A 21,601-nucleotide genomic window follows, 5' to 3' on the forward strand; every position below is an offset into this window, starting at 1 on the left:
ACTGATTGTAAAAACCAGTATGTGGCACTGAACAGCTTTGCATGCATCATATAATGACAGAACCTCTCCCTTTGCTAATAAAACAACTATTGGTATGCATTAGGAAACGTATCTGGCAATACTTGAATTCACATTATGCTCAAGATGCAAAATATTTTCTTGAATCATGCAGTCACCACTAAAATCCTTTGAACTTCCTTGTGTAATAACATTTTAAGATTTGCAAAGCATTTGCAATATATTTTCTTTTAGATTATACTTATTTTTGTTCAAAAAATATAGGGCTTCTTTTTGCCACTAAATTCAATACAAGTGGAGAAGAGTTCAACTCTAAAAAGGTATGTAAAGGACAGGAGGTACGAGTAATCATTAAAGAGGTAGCATCATCTCCCACATCACATCCTTAATATTTGCACTCGGATTTCATGACTGTAAAACTGAAATGGTTTCTAATGGATAGCCGCAGAAATTAACATTAAAAAAGTTGTACAATTGAGCCATAAATAAGATGACCTTTAATGATACATTTGCCATTTAAACAGAATGTAAGTGAGATTGCTGAATATTCAGTGATAGACTTCTACCAATCCTCCTCTAGGGAAATCAGTAGCAGTTTACCTGTCATTAACAGTTACTGCTAGCAGAAATTGCTAATTAAAATCTATAATTTTATGTTTAATAGGTTTGCTGCAATGTGACTTCATGGATTTATTGCTGTATCTCATGCCAGGGAGCTCAGTAAGAATTAAGAAGTCATATAAATCAAATGTATTTCTTTACCAATTGCTAGATGTCATAGCCTGATAAAAAACTTTCTTTTCTTACAGAGTATAAAGATAGTTTAACAGAAAAAATGGTATGATGAATAAAAGATAAAGTCCTACATTTACATCATCTTGTTAAAACTCATTTGTTTGGTTTTGCATATAAATTAATGTTGGCATTTTCCTTGGCTGTACACCTGTGCAGAACATAACAGAACATGGGAACCAGCTTGGCTGAGGACTACTGTAATTCACCACAATAAAAATATCATTTTGGTAAAAAATTGACTTAGTATTTGTACCATCTAGTTTTGAACTAGAGTAGTTTAACCTTTCTGGAACTTGGTAAACCTTAACTTGCTTTGGACAATGTCAAGTTGCTACATTCTTTCTAGTATTTCAGAGCTGTGTGCTTAAATGAGTTTGAAACAATATACACACCGAAGTTGCATTCAAGGGGGGATGTGCTTTTACCCATTACTTCATTTGTTCCTGCTGTCATTGACCATGTGATTTTTATATGCAAAACAGTATCAGTGATAATTAGCTAAAACTTGTCACAAACAGATACAGATTTTGGAGATAATCAGTAGCATAGTTCTTGCCCCTAAGATCTGACATGAATGTCAGCAAAGTCATGATATACGCAATGACTGTGACTGAAAAAGATTTCCACATAACATCTCACATTTTTTATTGAGACCAAATTATAGCATCTTCCTTTTTAATATGCATATTAAAACAAGAACATGGAGACCATGCAGAGGTGAAACAAGAGGAGGAATCTAAGAGAAAATGTACAATTAAGAATCAAACTATGGTGTGATACAGAAAGTAGGAGGAAAAGCAAGATTTTTAACATCAGTCGTAAAACCTTTTTTTTCCTGCATACTGAAATAGCCTTGTGATAAATGTTAACAGTTGGATGAAAGACTGAGGTTCTGGTCCTTAGACAGAGCAACAATTCTGAGCTGTAAAGGAACCCAGCAAATCCTACAGGCCTGGACACAAGATGATCTGGTTCTGACTTAGCTAGTATAGAAAATGTAATGCTAAAAATATTAACCAAAATAAACAAAAAAGACATTTAACTAAACAAGTCAGAGAACAGAAATAAGTTACCTGTAATCAGTGCCGTTCACAGCAGTCCATGTATATGTTCTGTTTCCTTTATCTATATATCTCTGCAAAGAGATATTGGTGAAAAAATAAATGATTAACTCTGAAGCCTCAACAAGTGTGCCCTTTTCTTGAGAAATATAGTGTAAAATCAAGTACAAATCTGTTGGAATTCTATTTATTATTTTGCTAAAAACATGAGTTGAGCTGTAACCCCTTTTCTTAAACATTTTCCAAACTTGTATTATACAAAAGAATTGCAGATATCCCTTTAATCGAACATTAAAGAAATGCAAGTTTAAGTAAAACAAGACAAATATTACTTATCATTTTCCCTTTTAAATTCATTAGCCAGGCCTACACAAATTTTTTTTCTATGTGTTTTAAATTTCATAAAAGATGTTATCTCCTTTACAGACCATTTTGCATTACGAAAACAAAAAAATTAAAAAAGAAGACTTTGTAAGTAACTCTTTAACAACAAAAGGACCCAGTGCCTGGCCTTTCAGGTCACAGTACCAGTGGCTGAATGAATTTAAATTTCAGTCGTACCTACAGGCACATCCAGGTAGTCCTGATTGTATAAGCACCCCTTGCTAAACTTGCATGTGTTCTTAATCTCATTAGAAGGCTCTTGAATTTGTGAAAAATTTAACATGGAAGTAAATGTTTATTTTTAAATAACTTAATACATTAGGATAAGCTTTACCACTCATTTTCTTTTGGTATGAAAAATAATGTGATAGACATAGTCCCACATTTCCCCATAGATTTAATCATTAATGCACTTGGCTGACATTGTTTTACTCAGTTTGCCACTTTGAAAATGACAAGTTTATGCCAACTGTAACATATTATTATTTTACAATCAGAGATTTGTAAGTATGCCAGCAATGAAGTCTGTGCAGCTGTTGCACTGCAACATTACAAAATACTTCTATGTTTTTTTATTTCCCTGTGGTAAAACATGAGTGTGAAAATGACCATGGTTATGAAAAAAAAGCTGTCTGTTTTGACATTTATGATTTGAAACCTTCTCATTACCTGGCTTGTCAGCACAGCGTGACAGGAAAATAATTCAATAATCATTAAAAAAAAAAAAAAAAAAAAAAAAAGAAAAAGGGGAAAAAAAAGATGCATTTATCAGTGTCTAATGCCCTGATATATTTTATATTTAAGGTAAAATGGTGGCTTGAAGAGATTTTTTCCAAGCCTATTTATATTTAATAATGTGCCTATACTATTACTTCAGTTCAAGAATAATCAGACACTTGAACCTAGCACCGGGAGCCCCTCGAAATTAGGCACAGTGCCATGGTTGCCCACCATGTCCAGTGGCAAGAGAAAAGCAGTGCCCAAGGTGGGAGGGAAAGAAGAGAAGAACTGGGCTCATATTAAATGCTGTTGCCACCAGTGCTGTGAACATACTTGAAAGCAAACTGGCTGAAACCTCCCTTCAAAGATAACCCAGCAGATCATGTGTCCTCAGACATGAGTTCCCGTTCACCTTTGCCGACTTCACTACTGAGCAGTGTGAGACCATCTCACCCCGAGCTGGTCACTACCAAAGAACCTACACATGTTATTGCAGTTTTTGTGACCCTTCAGTTTTCACTGCTTCCCACCCTGGCTGCCCGAATGTGGCAATGCTTTTGTTCCTATGGCATCTCCTCTGTTAGTTGGAAAGCCCCTGAGGCCTTGGGAGACTCCAGCGCACCCCACCCACACTTGCTACAAGTCCAGTCTCTATGCTGTAGTATGAGGTCATCTCCCAAGACGCTGCTGGGGCCAGCTGCAATACAAAAGGAAAGCAATGCAAACTTAGACCAAAAAGCAAAACAAAAAGGACATCAATTTTAAGCCTCAAAACTGCAACTGTCAGTTCAGAGCAACTGACCGCATCAGCCCTTTTTATAAGAAAATATATGAAGCTATCAAGTCCTAAATGATGCATGGCTCATGCATGGCCCGTGGTCTGAAGCAGCTTTATTCTGGCTCTAGCAGCCTGGAGCTGGAAGGGTGCAATGGCTTGAAGCAGTCACCATTGCCAGCCATCTCTGGCTTCTCCCTTCTTCCCTCAGAGAGGAAGTACAGGAAGAAATTTTGGGCTGTGATGCAAGGGAAGGTGAGGGACATTGATGTTATTGGGCCCTTGAAGCATCTGGGATCAAAAGGCTTGGGAAGTTCTATTCAAACACAGATTGTGGTTGGAGCCCTGCAGAACTGACACACTCTCACATACATTCCCAATGTCCCTTACAATGCTGTCGCTGACTCCAGCATTTATAAGTTTAAATGTTTCCCCTCCCTCCCTCTCTGGACAAACAGTTGCAGGACCAATATTTCAGGTCTTTTTTATCACACAGCCTAAGATCTCTTCCCTTTTCACCCACAGGACTGGAGAGGCCCTCCTTAAACAAAATAACAACACAAGTCTGAAAATGTCCCAGTGAGTCCCTCCCTTCGGAAGCAGTTTATCCACAACGCAGATGCCAGCAGGACTTCAGACTCTCCGACAGTGGGTCAGGAATGATCCAGTCTCCCTTCAGAATGGGGGAACAGGCTGGTGGCTTCCTAGACAGTATGGGCTCCTGACACAGGTGAGGTAGCAGAACTGACATCAGATGGGGCCTACCCTCCCTGCCCCAGGAAGGCCCTATTCATTCACCATCCTCCAACAGTGGAACCATCCAGAAAAAGGCACATTTTTTTCATACAGCAGGTTTTCCCCATAGATTGTAAAGCAGCATAGTAAAGCCTTACTCGGGAGAGCCGGGATGGGGGCTTTGCTGTGAGAATGCACAGGAGAGTTCTGGCAGAAGGCAAGGGGACTGCTGGTACAGGTCTCTGCTCTAGAAGAACATGGGAAAAGGTGAAAAACAGCTCAAAGTTGGACACAGAGGAGCATGGGACTCACAGACCGTGGGACTCCACAGGTTCAAGGACCATAACTTATGGGCACGCTTTGAACCTGGACAATGTAAGTGTGTAAGACTTGAGTTGACTTCCATCAAACAGACTAAAGTAAGAAAGTATGACTTTGCTGCCTACATGATTACATGATCGTCATTATCATCATCTTTCAGCTAAAACCATCTACATTTACATTTGTCTGCCCCCACTGAACCTGAGGTTCTATACTCAAGAAGACAGTCTATGAGGTTCCGCACTTTCTGAATAAAATATCAGAAGGAAGACAGCTCCAAACAATGAGTCAAATTCCCTAGACTCTGCAATATAATAAAATACCATGACAACCTTTCTGCAACAAAGTCACAATCTTGTTAGCAGGCAGTTGAATGAATATACAGATTTTAATCTGTCTCCTCATAGGTGGACACACATGCAAGTAAAACTACTGATCTCCTCAATGACATCCATAGGTCAGGAATAAAAAATGCCTCTGATGGATTTTCACAGTTGTGAAGATCTTGAGCATGGCTTCCTGTCCTTATTTGCACTCCTTTTAAATTACACTATCAGAAGCAGCATGCTTTGTCAAATCCAGTGCAGATACGAAGGGACTGAGGAATGGTCATGAGAAGTCCATCCCTGAAGTCCTCAGCACAGAAAAGACATGGACCTGTCACAGCGGGTCCAGAGGAGGGTCACATAAATACTCAGAGGAATGGAACATCTCTCCTATGAGGGCAGTCTGAGAGAGTTGAGGTTGTTCACCCTGGAGAAAAGACCCGTAGCAATAGGACACTGGGTTTTAAACTAAAAGAAGGTAGATTTAGACTAGATATAAGGAAGAAATTTTTTACAATGAGGGTGGAGAAACACTGGACCATGTTGCTCTGAGGGGTGGTAGGTGCCCCATCCCTGGAAACATTCAAGGTCAGGTTGGACAGGACTCTGATCAACCTAATCTACTTGAAGGTGTCCCTGCTTATTGCAGGGGAGTTGGACTAGATGACCTTTAAAGGTCCCTTCCAACCCAAACTATTCTATGATTCTAAGTATGTTCCCAAAGGTCTGTTGCGGAACCAAATGACCATGAACTTGACATTGTGAAATCACAGCCTGGATAAAGGACTGAGACATGTTTCAGAAAATTCAGCTCCATTTTCAGCCTCATCTAGTACCGCCAATGTGTATAGCCACTGATTTTCACCCATGAAGACAATTAAGTTTCTACCATGTTTAATGCAAAGATAGACTAAGACTATGAAATATTTTTTTGTGTATCAAAATGACAATAAGTATACAAAAATCTTCCCTCGATGCAGAATTGAGTCAGAGGACTGGTTAGTATTGGTCATCACTTGGTGTAATGTGGTCAAAATTTAAAGCAGAGTTTAAAATGTGCTACCATCTATTAGACAATTAATGGAATATAAGTAAGGAATGTGCTGTTTTTAACAGAATAACCTCCCCCCCCCAAAAAAAAACCAAAAACCAACACCCAAAACCTCTGAGGCCTGATTTCCTGTCAATTTACCTTGATTAGATTCTGTAACATATGCCTTTTGAGAAGGAGGAACTTTTCACTGAACTATTCTGCCATTTAAGTACAGACAGCAGAGCCATCGAAGATACCAAAGTTGCAGAAGATCAACAGGAGAGAGCAGCTATTAATATACATTAAAAATTAACTGCATATTCCCAAGCAATTCTGCTGAGTCTTGTTATGGTATGCATATATATGTAAGGTTTGTGTAGTGTCTGCTTGGTGTTATATTTGCTTCACATTCTTCTGCTAAGTCATTAAATTAGCTATCTTCAAGCTGTTGGACATTCAGAGCAAAACAGTTTAAAAAGCTGTTGTAGAAGTGTAACTGTGGGGTATGCTCTGGCCAGAACTGCTTTTTTGCCACACCAGTCCTGATTTCTTCTCATTACGGTCCCCAAGAAGTAGAGCATACATGCAAGGATACATATAAAATTTGAGTATTTCCTATTGCTAGGAAACAGTAGCAATCTTTGTTATGAATGAGCATTTTGTAGAAGGAAACAAAGAACTCCACATGCTGTTCAGATAGTACAAGTACGTAATATAAGTGTAAGATGAATTCTCTTATCCCAAATAGTGTTCATTTATGGCACATAAATGTTATATTTTTCTCACTACTTTCTTCCCATTCAACCACAATATAAACTACAAAACCCATCCTCACACATCTCCACAAGCAGATTAAGTATTTTGTTTTGGGATTCATACACAGAAGTAGGCTGGGCCCATTTCCTGGTACAGAGTGTAAGACCTCATCAACAACTGCCTGATTAATGATGCACCAAAGAAACCAAGAAACAAAACAATTCTTTTTTTCACAAGTACATAATTTCTTTTAGTGTAAGCCAGTAAAACTAGTAAATCTAAAGGGAAAAATGATACAGACTGACATTACAGAATGAACATCTTTTCAGCATTTCACAGTATTTTTCCGTTTTTGATTGTTCCTGTAAATGTAATTGCCTGTGTTCCTATCTTACCTCATCCTGAGACTTGACCAGTGTTTCAAATGTTTTTTCTCCACTTTCTCCATCTATCATTTTTTTCCTGATCTATAGGCAAGGAAGAAAAAAAAAGCCCAAAACTATGTGTTGCATGTATAATACATATAATACTTCATATAATACATATAAAATAATATATATTATATAATATATAAAATATATATTGTATGTAACATATTTCATAAAAACGCATAAAATGGTAATGCATATGAAAGTCATAGCTCTTAAAAAAAGAGTTAATTTTACAATATTCAATTTTTTCTGATTAAAGGTTGCTTTATCCAAACATATACTGAATCAGTAGAGTTATGAAACAGCAATTCTGGTATATGTTGCATAGCAAGACTATCCCATGAAACCCCTTGATGTCGGGCACTAGAAATTGTATGAATTCTGTGTGGAGGAGGAGTTTTATCTAGCATTTCTCGTGCACCCCAGTGCATCTGTGTGATTCTGATAGCAGCAGTGATTCACAAAAACATTTTTATTCCAGTCTAAGAGTAATTCCTGTCTGAAACAGGAGTTTCAAAGAACCTTAAGTTGGAATTTAAGAGATACCAATAGTGTCATTATGAAAGAACAATTCCAAATGAAGTGACAAAAATGTTAAAAGAATGTAAAATGTTTAAAAAACCCTATATTTTATGTCACGAAATTAACAAACTATTTTTAAAAATTCTGATATCTGAATTTATTACAAAATTAGTAATTGAAAAATATATGAGGAATTTGTTGTCAAGACTTTATTTCCCAGTTCTCTTTCTCACCACAGCAATACGCTTGTGTGTTAGTAAGAGATAGGAAAATATTTCTAAAATATTTCAGGTAATATTTTAATATCCTATTAAAAACTGTTCTGTTCTAAAAAACATTGCAAGCTCCCTCCCCAGGAATTGTCACTTAATGACGAAGAATGAAGAATTTAAAAATGAGAGGAATATAGTGCATTGCCCTTGCCCACGAATAATACTGGTTGTCAATTTGTTTCGTTATAAATTCATCTCTCTATAAAGTCATCACCTTGACAGATTAAAAATTTAAATTCATAGTGAAATAAATTCCTATTCAAAATCTTGAACATTTATTGCTTTTCAGTTATTATGCAGTGAAATACAAGCAGCAACAGGTACTAAGAAACCACGTAATCTCACCTCAACTTTAATATCATTTTCCAATTCAGCATCTAGAAAATCCAACGTAACAGGCTCCTGGGATTTAGGATTCTGAGGCAGAAGATATTGAATGATCAAATAATAAAGACAGAGTACCGTAATGTTACAAATCATTCTAATCCCATCATTTCAAAGGAAGCTACTTAACTGGGTGTACTTACCCATCTATTTTAATCTCTTATAACATGATGAATTACTAGTGGCCCTTTCTCATTTATTTTATTTCATTGGGTAGAGGGGTTAATTGGGTAAGTGAAAATCAAATTAACACTAATGGCCCATGTCTGTCCACAGTCTGTCATGTATGGGGCTCATGCTGGGAAGCTGCTCTCCCTACTGCTGGTGTGTCATGGACTGTAAGGGTGGGAAAAGAAATCAGAGGAAGCATCAGATACGAATCTTTCATTAGGTGTCCTGCCTCCGAGAAGGGTGATAGAAATCTGGGAGGGTTTTCCAGCTGACCAGTAAGATGGGGCAACTGTACTCTTCTGCAGTTTTGCCAAAAGCAGAGTACAGGCTTGCCATCATGAAGTGGGAATGGACTGTGGCTCAAGACTCAAAGAGGCAGCAATTATAGCAAATTATTTGTTTGTCATAAAAATAAAAATCACTGTTATTGTCAGCATTACAGGACTTCCCTGTACACCTTATGGTTTTGAATGAATTTTTCTTGACATCAGTGCTGTAGCTGAACTTAAGAGATGGAAACCTGTAGCACAGAAATACTTTGACCCAGCAGCTTCAAGACCTAAGGAATGTACATTATATTGACCCTCAGCTATGGAGCACAGAGAAGTTTGGTGGTGTGCATCTGTAGTAACCCTGGTCCCATAAGAGTGTGGGAAGACCTTTGTAGCTCTGCTGAACTATGACCACCCTCCAGCTTCTACTCCCTTCGCAGTTACTGTCCGCAGTTACTTGGACAGAGCCCTTTTCTGTACGAGTTTTTAAGAATCTGACTCTTTTTTTTTTTTTTTTTTGGTAGTTTTGACTAAGCTCCATTGACTTTATATTACATGTGGTGTAAAAATCCTCAGTCCTCATCAGTCAGTACTTATTTAATGCACCTACCTAATGAAGGACCTTTAGGAAAAACAAAACAAAACAAAACAAAAAACAGTACAGGGATATATTATTTAATCATTTAAATCTGATAGTTTAGAATAAAAGATGAAAAAATTCCAGGGTGGTTTTTTTTTTGATGGGTAATACTTTGCTTTGTGTAATAGGACAGTTCATCCATGAAAGGATCTCAAGGCCTAGTTTCATCAGTAACTAAGCATTGTTTCTCATATGATTAACAAGACAAAAATTGTCATTAGCCAATACTATTACTTCAAGACTACTGTAAATTCTGATAATGACATTTTTAGAGGATTTCAGTGATTCAGTTATAACAGGGTAGACTAAAGTTCTTTCAAAATGATGATTATATTCCTTCTATCCTAACATTGTCTGGCAAAGGTACATGACAAATACACATGTGACTAGTCTATCAAAGAATACAAACATGTTTCATCACAATTTGTGTACGTAATTCCAGTTTCTACTGGAAAGAAAGTAACGTCCTGAATAGCTGATAAAAGATGCCTTCATATAATGGTCTGGAACATTAAAAGCTTAACAGTAGTCCTTATTTTCAAGACTGTAATATAGAACAGTGTTAGAAGACAAAGGATTATTCCTTCATATTCTTGAGGAACAAATGTGTATGTTTCTGGGTATATAGAATCATTCCGCTTCTTAGCAAGACTTATGGTCGGCTAAGAGAAAAGCCAATACATTTATTCTCAGAAAGAGATTATGCCCTGGAAAGATTTCAGACAAAGAACCCGGGCTTTTCATTTAGATGTCTACTGATAACTTCAAATAAATTTTTATATTCTTATTTGTATAGCATAGATAAAACTAGCAACTTTAATATAGTAGCATTAACATATGCTATCGCTAATTCAAAACAATTTAGTTATTGTTATGAAGTTCCTTTCCCCCCCCCCCCAAATCCACACTCACAAAATAAATAGCAAAAGGCTAAAATGTAAAAATAAATTAAAAAAAATACATTTTCTTACATGCAATGGATAATGAATAGCATGGTCAAACCCAAACAGCATGCATGAAGGTATTGGCATGGCAGAGGAGGCATTTGTGAAGTTCACATTCCATTCCAACACACAAAGGAAAGGAGAAGAAAAGAAATGGTAAAAAATAGAAAAAAAAAAAAAAAGCCATCACATCAAATCAAGGTCAATATTCATTTCAAATGATAACCTGGGCTAGCCATAGTTAAGGAGTCCCAAAGACAAAATAGTCAACTTTAACAGTCCTTCAAAGTTCAAGTATACATTAACTGTTTGTTCTTGTTCTTTTTAAGATTTACATCACCACACATTCTTTATAAGGTGCTTATTAATAACTTTTAATAGGTGAAGAAACTAAGCATAGATAGATAGATTATGTGATGTGCCTGAGGCACAAAGAAGTCCATTAGAAATTAGAAGATTCCTAGATCCATACTTTAAATGGAAGACTATTTTCCCTGCTATGTCTTTTTCCCCTAAGAATGTGTTTTTAACCATCATTTGGGCTCCATAATTTTTTCTTCCAAGGTTGCCATTTAGTGGGGTTTACTCTAAGCCATGAAGAAACAAACTTACTGTTCAGTTTGCTCTTCTCTTTTTCCAGTCATGCACGTGACATGACTAGAATAAGCACACCACCACCACATTCACCAGCACAACTTAATAAAACAAAACAGAAGTAAATCACTAGCAATGAAGCATGCAAATAAAGGTAGTGCGATCCATTTTCAGCATGACAAATAAAGGCAAAGATCTATTACTTCAATGACAAATCAAGAAGGAAACAAAGAAAGAAAGAACTGGTGCAGCAATGTAAAAAAACCCTGTTTATGAAAATGTCATTTTTCTGTGTTTTGGGAGGTCAGTATTCTCACAAATTCTACAGAAGTATTCTTTGGTGTGAGTTGCAGAAGCCTAGTTCCTACTCATACCTGCAGTGCTAATGAAGACACGGGCTGTTAGGGTTTTACAATAAATTGTGGTAATTAGGCAGCAAAATCCTGGGCCCCAGAGGGAAATCCAGGGGCATCTGGAGTGGATGGGAGCCCAGAGCTGCACCTCCCTGGGCAGATGGCACAGCCAGGCAAACCCACCAACAGCCAAGGGTGCGCAGAAAATTGTGATTTTTTTATATTCCAGTGCTGTTTTCTCCAGTGCATAAACAAAAAACCTATTCCAGAGGTGGCCTTCTACATGTGGTATAAACACAGCCACTCGAGGCTCATTGAAATGACTGAACTGAATTAGGTCAGGATTTTACACCATGTTTTCCTGGTGGTATTATGTAAACCACCGGTTTTGCATTATATATTCCCATATGTGTAAGAAAGTAACATGGTATATTGTACCTTATTTTGTTATTTTGTTAGTTACACAGTTAATCTATTCTATTCTTTAATGATTTTTAAGTTTTCAATAAGTGTTTAGGGATTGCATTACATAAATGTTACTAATTTCCTTTTCCCTGTTCGCTTAATGGCAGTTAATCCTCTGGAATTGAGTTTGCTAAACTGAGAAACCTGATGTAAATAGCGGATAAAACATATGCCCTATTCTGACTTCCCTAGAAAAAAAATTGAACAGTTCATTCGAATTCTTTAACATTATACAGCATACACTGTACAATAACATTTGACATTAAAGTTATAAGAATGATCTCTTGACTTTGAATTTATGCAAGCAAAGCCAGCAAAAGTAGTCTCTTTTTTTTTTTTTTTTTTTCCAGTCTTCAAATTAATTTCAAAATCTGAAGAATCATTTTAACAGCATGGCTCTAATTAGCACCTATTAGTAAAGCACCATAATTTAATGGAACGCCCTTCACTACAGCCAATAACATGTTTTCTATTATTTAAACAAGGAAGGATGCAAGCTTCATGCTTTGGAAGCTGTTTGTCAAAGTAAACAGTTCTCTAGTTAGATTTTTCCTAGTAAGCAGGGCAGAAGCTTTCTAATTGTATTTCCAGGTCTATGCATTCTAATGCACTAATCACCTCCATCCAAAGTTACCTGTACATTGGGTCTCCTTTTTCTCAATTTAACTTTTGGTATGCCCACACCAATTTGCTGAAGTAACAAAAAAGCAGTAATTTATATTTTTACACTCTTAGTAAACAGCCTACTTAGAGAATGGAAGTCTTCCCTCAACATCTATACTCTCCAGTGCACATTTACTGGAACCAGAGACTACACTCATTCTGATCAAGAGTTCTGAGCTCTCTATCAGAATTACACACAGGTTTTCTCTAGCGAAACAAAAACCAGACATATGTTAAATCATGTGAATTAAGTCATTAAAGTGCTTTTCCTCCCACATATTCTGCCAGAATTAAAATATAGAGTAAGATGAGTTTTATTTTTTGTTTACCGTTTTACCTGCTCTTAAAACCTCTTACACTTCTTTCATAACTAAAAACCATAAGACAAAATACGGGACCTTACTGAAAGCATCAGGAATTTCATATTTACCATTAAATGGATTTTGATAAGAATCATCATGAAAATGAAGAAAAGGATGCTAATCTTTAGAACACATTCAGAAATTTAATTATTTACTGTTTTCAAATATTATCTGGTTAAGACTATTCTTGTTAACACATGCTTAAGGCACTCACTGCAGTGACTATGTCTGTTTGGTAGTCTATCCATCTGTTCTCTCCCAGGACAATGGGAAAAATACACGCACATACACACAGACACACAAATAAAATTGGCAGAAAAACATAAAATTAAGCATTTGCTTAAAAATGTAGTGTAACTAAATACACAAACTGGAAAAATGGTATTTTAGGCAGTTGAAAATTATATTAAACTGAAAGTGAAAAAAAAGGTTTCCTGTGTTGTGCTTTGATGTAGTTTTTGTTTGCAAATAAGAACGTGATGGGAAAGTTTTTAACGATTTTAATCTGGTTTTGACCCTGCCTTTTGTTAAATTTTCGCAGGTGTGCAAATGACTTCACAAGTTCTGAATTTAGGGGCTTTTTTTTTTCTTTTTTTTTTTTTTTGTGAGATCATACTGCAAGACAATTTCTTAAAATATCAATTGTGTTGAACCAGTTTTGATTTGAGGTAACAGATTTTCAGAAGGAAAGCAGAAGACATTCAGAAGAAGGGACCACTGGAAGTTTAACACACCCTCACCTCTTCAAAGGTAAAGACGTAGTTATGTTTTAGTTTACATCTATTGAACAATTGCTGGCAAAGAGGGTTAAGATGTTGTTTGTTAATAAGTTAACGGCTACCAGGAAGTTCAACTAAAATTAATGACATGTTAAAGAAAGTCCATGAGTTCTAAATACATCTGTCTTTGTAGTGTACCTTAGTTTTAAACCGTAGTTCTTGTATCAGTCTGAATAGCATGCATCACCCCAAACAAACTGGGAGTGAAAAAGTCTAGTCTGTGTAACTGTTAATAACAACAATAACAATAATAATAATGCAGATGCTTAATAGTACATTTAGACATTATTCTACAACATAAAACATATCACATAAAATATCCTTTTTTAAACATACTCTAAATCAAACATTTAAGCAGTATGTGAAAACATCTCTGGACTTTCATATCCTTTTAAGCAGACAACTACATAGCAAAACCATGACAATTAGTTTCATAATAATCCATCTTAGTCTGCCTAGATATAGTTTTTTATTCTCCATTGTAACGAGTTTACGCTGTAGTATATTAGCACGTATGAGATGAACAGAATCCATGTCCATCAGTTTCCTCACAAGATTGTGCTTAAACTGAGAATACTACATTACTTCGTTTTATATTCCTCCTGTAAACAAAAAGATAATTTCATTTGCATCTAAGGAAATGGTAAATAGAACCCTTGCTATCATCTGAGTTTCTAGTAATCTTTAATGAGGAGAAGATTCTGTCAGTAATGATGCATATATTTGTCTCAGAATAACTCACCAAGCAAAATCAATTCAAAACTTTCATTACTTAACACATGAAAACCTAATGCATATATTGAGAACTGAAGTCTATCTGAATTACAACGACTATATAAAAACCTTATTTTCCCTTACACTTCTTTTCTTTTTAAAAGGGTCCTTTCAAAAAAATTCAAAAGGGCTATTTCATCAGTAGTTAAGATCAAGTTATTCTTTCTCTTCTTCAGAAGCATTTTTTTCTTTCTTCTTTTGTTGGCAAAAGATTTCAAACATATTCATTACTTCACCAGGAAATTAATTCGCATATTCACAATGCTGACTTCCCGCAGCTTAAGAATTAAATGAATCACTAATATATGTAGACAAATTTTTAATTTCTTTCTCTGCCTTTGACAGTTAAACAGCAAAGTACTGAAAAGGGGTTCTGCTATCCCTCTAGTAGCTATGATAGGACTTTCTGGTGAAGAAACAAGAGAGGACACTCACACAGACAAGAGGTCAAGGACTTACTGCTATTCTGCCTCAGGAACATAGCTGGGAGGAATAAAGTGATGGATATGCATCCAATTTACAAAAAAAACCAACCAATATTTCCATGCCTAAAGGCAGCAAATACAGCCTTCCATTACTTAAGAAGTTTCCCTAAAATGTACTAAGTGCTAAAAAATAACCTAGGAGTAGGGTGCCACTGAAGTCTAAAAGCCGTCCTAGTCTTATTTGCCTGTGTATTGACAGTTTGCATTTATCTTGGCCATATATTGCTCAAACCATCTTAATGAGACATTTTAATATTACCAGCTGAACTACATGGATACATTGGTTTTCAGTACTTATAGGGATTCATTACTATTTCTAACTTTTTATCTGTGAACAATCCATACATTTCTCTCAATCTGGAGGGATTTTTTTTCTTATTAAATGTGTTTGTAAAACATATACCTTTTTATTTTATTGATAACCAAATTCAATACAAGGCAATGCTGGTCTTTGTGCTGACTAAAGCAGATTTGGATAAAGCCATACATGCACCATGAATTTTCCTGACAGCCTCACAACTAAGAAATCTTTACTATTGCTCTCTGGTTCTCTGGCACTTTCAGCAGATCTTAGATGTTTCTGTTATTTCTGGCAATGTCCGCTTATTATGGAGAAATACATTAGAAGGTTTTTCATACCTTTGGTTGGAGATTTGGATGAAGTAGCACATACCCATTAGGATCAATAGCAAAATAGTATCCGTTTGGACAAAGCTGAAAGAAAGAAATGAAGTTTGGCATTATAAGGTTTTAAGTAATAAAGAAAGATTAATTAATGGTTTCAAGCAGTGGCCATATTAATGAAAATACATTACCTCAGACATCATGAAATATGCAAGAAATTAACATACAGAAGAAAATTTCTTAACATTTACTGTTTTAGAATCATAAACTTGCAGAACAATTTAGGCTGATGGGACCACTGGCGGTCACCCGGTACAACCCTTCACTGAAAGCAGAGATAACTTCAGAATAGGCTCCAACTTTGAAGTTGGACTAGGTGTCAAAGGGTCTTTGAATACTTCCAATGGTAATTCCACAATGTCCTTGAGAAACCTTCTCCAGTGTTTACGCACCCTCACAATTATTTTTTTTATCCATATTTCCAGTTGGAATTTCCGTTGCTACAACTATGTTGATTGCCTCCTGTCTTTTGCTACAAACCTTCAAGAAATGTTGAGGGCCGTCTTCCCTAAAAATCCCATTAGGTAACCCAATAGGTTTCTTCTTCAGTCTGAACAAAGCCATCTCTCTCAGCTTCTCCTCGTATGCCATGTACTCCAGCCCCTTGGACAACACAGTGGCTCTGCACTGGACTCTGTCCAGTCCCTCGGTGTATTTCTTGTACTGAGGAGATCAGACTCGTACACGGTACTTCTGATGCATCTATTCACTGCACAGTTGGCCTCCTTTACTGGAAGAGCACACTTCTAACTTAACAGCAGCTTGTCCTCCACCATGATCCCCAGGCCCTTTCTTGCCTTTTGAGGCACTCTGCTGCAACCTGTAGACTGGCATGGGATTATTCAATTCTAGATGCAGGACTTTGCGTTTGCTTTCAGTCAAGTTTATGATGTTCCTTTGCTTCCTTGGCTGTTGTTTTCCACAGTACTAGTTATTTTCTTAGAAATTCCCTAGCTAGATATCTTAATATATAAATCAATCGTACTGAGTAGGATACAGACATGTATATTAAAGAACTTTTCTAGAAAGAACTGTCCTATATAAATGCTAAGTATTATTATTGGATGAAATGACTGTGTACTTTACACTGTGATAAGAAGCAAACACTCAACTAAACAGCAGAGCCTTAAGCTACAGGAAAATAATTGCTTGGAATATATCCACCAATGTAAAAGATGGCTTTGACAGATGCATCCTTATGGACAATTCACAGAGAAGCACATATATGGCTGGAGAGAAAAACATCAAAAAAACTACAACAATGGAAAAGAATATATGAAAAGAAGCCTGCTGGTATTTTGACTTGCATCCAGTCACTGCTGCATGATTTATGAAATAACATGCAAAGAAATCATACATAAATCAGACATAAAGAGAAACCACCAATGCAAGCAACTTACCGTAAATCGGGGTGTCAGTTTTTTTATGTCCTCCAAAGAGACGTCAACCCCCATTACTCCAAGAATCAGCTGATTCTGGTAAGATTCCAAAATGTTAGAATATGTTCCACATATTTACAATGCAGAATAACTGCAACAGTCAGTGAATTTTGATTTTGCGTTCATCTCATGTTTGACAGACATGACTTGAAAAATTACCTATTTACTTATGTTTCTGTTCTAAATATTTTAAATAACAGCGAAGTGATTTAAAATAACAATAAATATATATGGAATTTAGTATAGAAAATGAAAACTCTTTATGAAGATGAGTATAGATGCTTTCCTGAATAAACAATAAATGTAAGAACAAAACAAGTGAAAGCAAAAATGATGCATTAACATTGCCAATGATGTAAATACTAAATTACTAGCACCGATATAGAGCTACTATTGCACACTTAGGTTGGGCAGTTGATAAGTGAGACCCCAAAACAATGAACCTCTTTTGGCTATGATACAATGATGAATGAAAAAAAAACCTCATCCAATCCCCCAAAAAACAGTGACTATAACAATCATCAGTATTTGAAACCGGGACTCAGGCACCACATTTACTTCACTTGTAATTTATTTTCCTATTACAAAAAAGAGGCACAGTCATTTACATCATGTCACCTGAATCCCTTCTCCATATTAAATAAATTTAGAATATGAATTGGAAGATGCATCTTGCAGTATGTAATCTAAAATTCAGGTAGAGACATAAGTCAAGCAGATTCAAGTTCGCCTCTTGTTCCTCTGTACTGTGCCACGGCTGGTTCACTTCTCAGAAAGAGATCCTTTGATAATCAGTAGTCTCTCACTTTGCAACCAGACGCAGTGAGTTCCAGGCATTATCTTGTAGATAAGATTATGAAATTTGTTTTTGTTTGTTTGTTTGTTTTGTTTTTAAAGGGAAACTATGAGAACTATTCTGAATGTAAATAGAAGAAATGGTAGTGATCAAATTCTCTTTTATTCATGCTGAGTCTATGTAAGATCTGAGAAACTGAATCGAAGAGTATCTTGTCTAAAATTCTGTATATTTTGACCTGAATGAATGTATCACACCAAATGTACAGTATTTTACCACACACTGTAAAGCATATTCTAGGTCTGCTTTTAAAAAGCAGCATTTTGATTTTGTGAAAAGGATATAAATTGATTCCTTATCAGTCTGTAACAGGGATGGGGAATTGTATTTATTTAATACTTAGATTGTAATCTAAGTACACAGTCCTATTTTTTGTTATCATTACAACCAATTAATTTAAAGCTTCACAGATCTGTTATAAATTTATTTGGGCTTCCTTTCTTGGCAAGGGCTAAATAATATCATCTTCTTACCATCTAGTAAGCACTTAACGCATTTCCACTGCCACCAGGTCACAGAGATAGATCAAAGAATGTCATATCCTGAAACTTAGAGCTACAAAAAAGGGTGATCTGCATTTTCTTGTTCCCAGGAGGTTATCAGGCAACTAGAGATGACCCCTTTGTTTCTGGTGTACAAGACAATTAAACTGCAGGAAGCTCTATGGAAATACACATTTTTCAAGGAGTTTAGCATTACATTTCATTCAAAGAACTGTTTGCAGGTTTTTTTCCCTTTAAGTAATAGCTTACTATTTTCCCATTTTGTTCCTTTGTTAGATTGAAGACAGGCAGAGTTCCTGTAATCACAAGGCCCAGCTCCTAGGAAATAATCACATATAGAGGGGAGAAAAAGACTTTTTAGTCAAATAACAAACATAGAGCTAAAATATATTAGAACAATCTAGGGATTACTATAGCCAAACACTAGACTTAACTACTGGCTTTTAGCTTGTAAAAAAAAAAAAAAAAGTAAGACTTCTTCCTTGATTTTATGCATAGAAAGTTAAAGTTACATTTTTTGTGTCCATGTGTTAGTGAGAATAATAAATTGCTTTTTAAAAATAGATGGTGGTCAACAGATTGGGATATAATAGTTTAATAAAACATAAATTTTATGAAAACATACTTACAGGTACAGTTCCCATTATACTAAAAACTATAGATAGTAAGGGGAAAAAAAAAAAAGAAAAGGGAAAAGAAAAAAGGAGAAAGCCAAACCATACTTAAAGATAATACATATGTAGGTAACAAATACATACAAGTAAAATCAACAGAACAATCCAACAGGTAATACTACTACTTTTCACATCTTCACTACTTTTCAATGGTTCGCAATAATGTCCATCATCAGTTCTACAAAATCACATAGTCTTCTAGTACTGAGGCAAGGGATTTGCACTTTTTTGGGAATACATAAGATTTTTTTTTTCCTTTATTAACAGTCATAACTCATACTGAAAATAGGATCCAGAAAATTATATGATTATATAGCATGAAAAGATTTGTTTTCCATCCTAAACTGTCCACAGGTAGATTTCTACCTTTCTTTGTCCTAATGTTTGGGGTTTATTTCAAATTTTTTCACCCCACTGATCCTTACTCTTTCCACTTATTTTACTGAGAAACCATATAACTTCTCTGCCTTTGTTTCATTAGAAAAAAAATGAGCTAAACCACTTTATTAATCCACTTTGATGAAAGCAGTTCTCCATTTGCCCAGTCTAGTAGCAGCTTTTTGAATTTTCAACCATCCTTCACGAACTTATTTGTGTATCAAATGAAAGGTGATGAGATCAAAGTTAGTAACTTTACAACAAGCAAGGTGAAAGGGAGAAGTGGACTTTTCAGGAGAATAAGAGAAGCAGGATATGGAGGTAAATCAGAAGAAAAGAGACAGGAGGATATTTTTTGTAGCATTGAAGAGATTTATAATGAAACGGTAGGGGAATGTATGGGGAATAACACCCTCTGCCCCCAAAAAATGTACAGTTAGAGAGGATAGTAACTGTGAATGAACTGTAACTAACTGGTAAACCTAAAAGTATCTGAAAATTCTGGAATTAGCTTGCAGAAAGGGAGGTAGGAGCAACACTGTAACAGAACCTGAAGGAACAGGGCAAGAAAAGAGGTATGAATTGCCACAAATTCCGACATCTGGGTCGGGGCAATCCCAAGCACAAATACAGGCTCAGTGGGGAATGGCTGGAGAGCAGCCCTGAGGAGAAGGACCTGGGCGTGCTGATTGACCAGAAGCTCAGCATGAGTCAGCAATGTGCAACCGCAGCCCAGAAGGCCAACCAGATACTGGGCTGCATCAGAAGAAGTGTGGCCAGCAGGTCAAGGGAGGAGATCCTGCCCCTCTACTCCAATCTCGTGAGACCCCACCTGGAGTACTGCATCCAGCTCTGGAGTCCTCAACATAAGAAAGACATGGACCTGCTGGAGCGTGTCTAGAGGAGAGCCACGAGGGTGATCTGAGGGCTGGAACACCTCTACTATGAGAAGAGACTTTTTAGCTGGGGCTGTTCAGCCTGGAGAAGAGAAGGCTCTGGGGAGACCTTATTGCTGCCTTCCAGTACCTAAACAGGGCCTACAGGAGAGCTGGGGAAGGACTTTTTACTAGGGCATGTAGTGATAGGACGAGGGGGTATGGATATAAACTCGAAGAGGGCAGGATTAGATTAAACATTAGGAAGAAGTTTTTCACTTTGAGGGTGGTAAGGCACTGGAACAGGTTGCCCAGAGAGGTTGTTGAGGCCCCATCCCTGGAGGTGTTCAAGGCCAGGCTGGACGTGGCCTTGGGCAACCTGGTCTAGTGGGAGGTGTCCCTGCCCATGGCAGGGGGGTTGGAACTCGATGATCTTCAAGGTTCTTTCCAACCTAAACCATTCTATGATTCTATGAAATACTTAAATTATTAAAGAGAGTCCTGAAAGACAGCATCAAATGAAAGTACTTTTTTAGGATTTCATAACCTGAATTTAAGCTCAATTCAAATATAACCCCATGTAATACATTTTGCATTATTTTAGCCTTAGCTCCAAAACAAGGGCTGGACAATAAGAGAAAAAGGACAGGACAAAGTCCAGTGAGGCACAAGCAGGAGAAGGGCAAGCCCTACAGGAAGGAACAGCTTTAGGGAATTTTGAGATAAAGAACCAGTGTGACAAGTTAGTCCCAATCTCTACTAAATCCAAGGATCAGGAAAAGGCTCCAGAGTGGATTAGAGGCACCTGTGCTTTTGTGCCCTCATGTGTAATAAGAAAATCCACAGATTTCAGGCTTTACCTCAACAGTTTAGTGTGGGTTGGTCTTCACTTAATAAATACATTAGTGAAAAGAACATGTCCTACTTTATATAAATATATATATATGCACACACACAAATATCTATATATACATATACTTATTTATACACAAACACACATACATAAGGAAAGACTGAATGAACCCACTGAAAATACGAAGCAACATAGCAGAAGTCTGCAGGTATCACTCATTTTACTTCATTAAACAGATCTCTCTCTATCTCTAGTTACAAATTTAGCTTTGGCTTTACAACAGGATATGTACAGAACATACGAA

At 36.5% G+C, this 21,601-nt stretch overlaps 1 protein-coding gene across 1 annotated transcript in view; it reads right to left on the bottom strand.

Moving 5' to 3' along the window:
- Positions 1 to 21,601, bottom strand: part of CACNA2D1 (calcium channel, voltage-dependent, alpha 2/delta subunit 1) — a 420,200-nt gene that overhangs the window by 30,243 nt on the left and 368,356 nt on the right. The window contains exons 16-21 of the mRNA XM_009882926.1: positions 18,767 to 18,835; positions 17,120 to 17,194; positions 15,675 to 15,749; positions 8,495 to 8,566; positions 7,320 to 7,391; positions 1,887 to 1,948 (exon numbers count right to left, since the gene is read on the bottom strand). Coding sequence (XP_009881228.1) covers positions 1,887 to 1,948; positions 7,320 to 7,391; positions 8,495 to 8,566; positions 15,675 to 15,749; positions 17,120 to 17,194; positions 18,767 to 18,835 — 425 coding nt within the window. The remainder of the gene's footprint in view (positions 1 to 1,886; positions 1,949 to 7,319; positions 7,392 to 8,494; positions 8,567 to 15,674; positions 15,750 to 17,119; positions 17,195 to 18,766; positions 18,836 to 21,601) is intronic.

The sequence above is a fragment of the Charadrius vociferus genome, unplaced genomic scaffold (genome assembly GCF_000708025.1).
Source record: "Charadrius vociferus isolate BGI_N301 unplaced genomic scaffold, ASM70802v2 scaffold32, whole genome shotgun sequence".
In the NCBI taxonomy this organism is placed as follows: Eukaryota; Metazoa; Chordata; class Aves; order Charadriiformes; family Charadriidae; genus Charadrius; species Charadrius vociferus.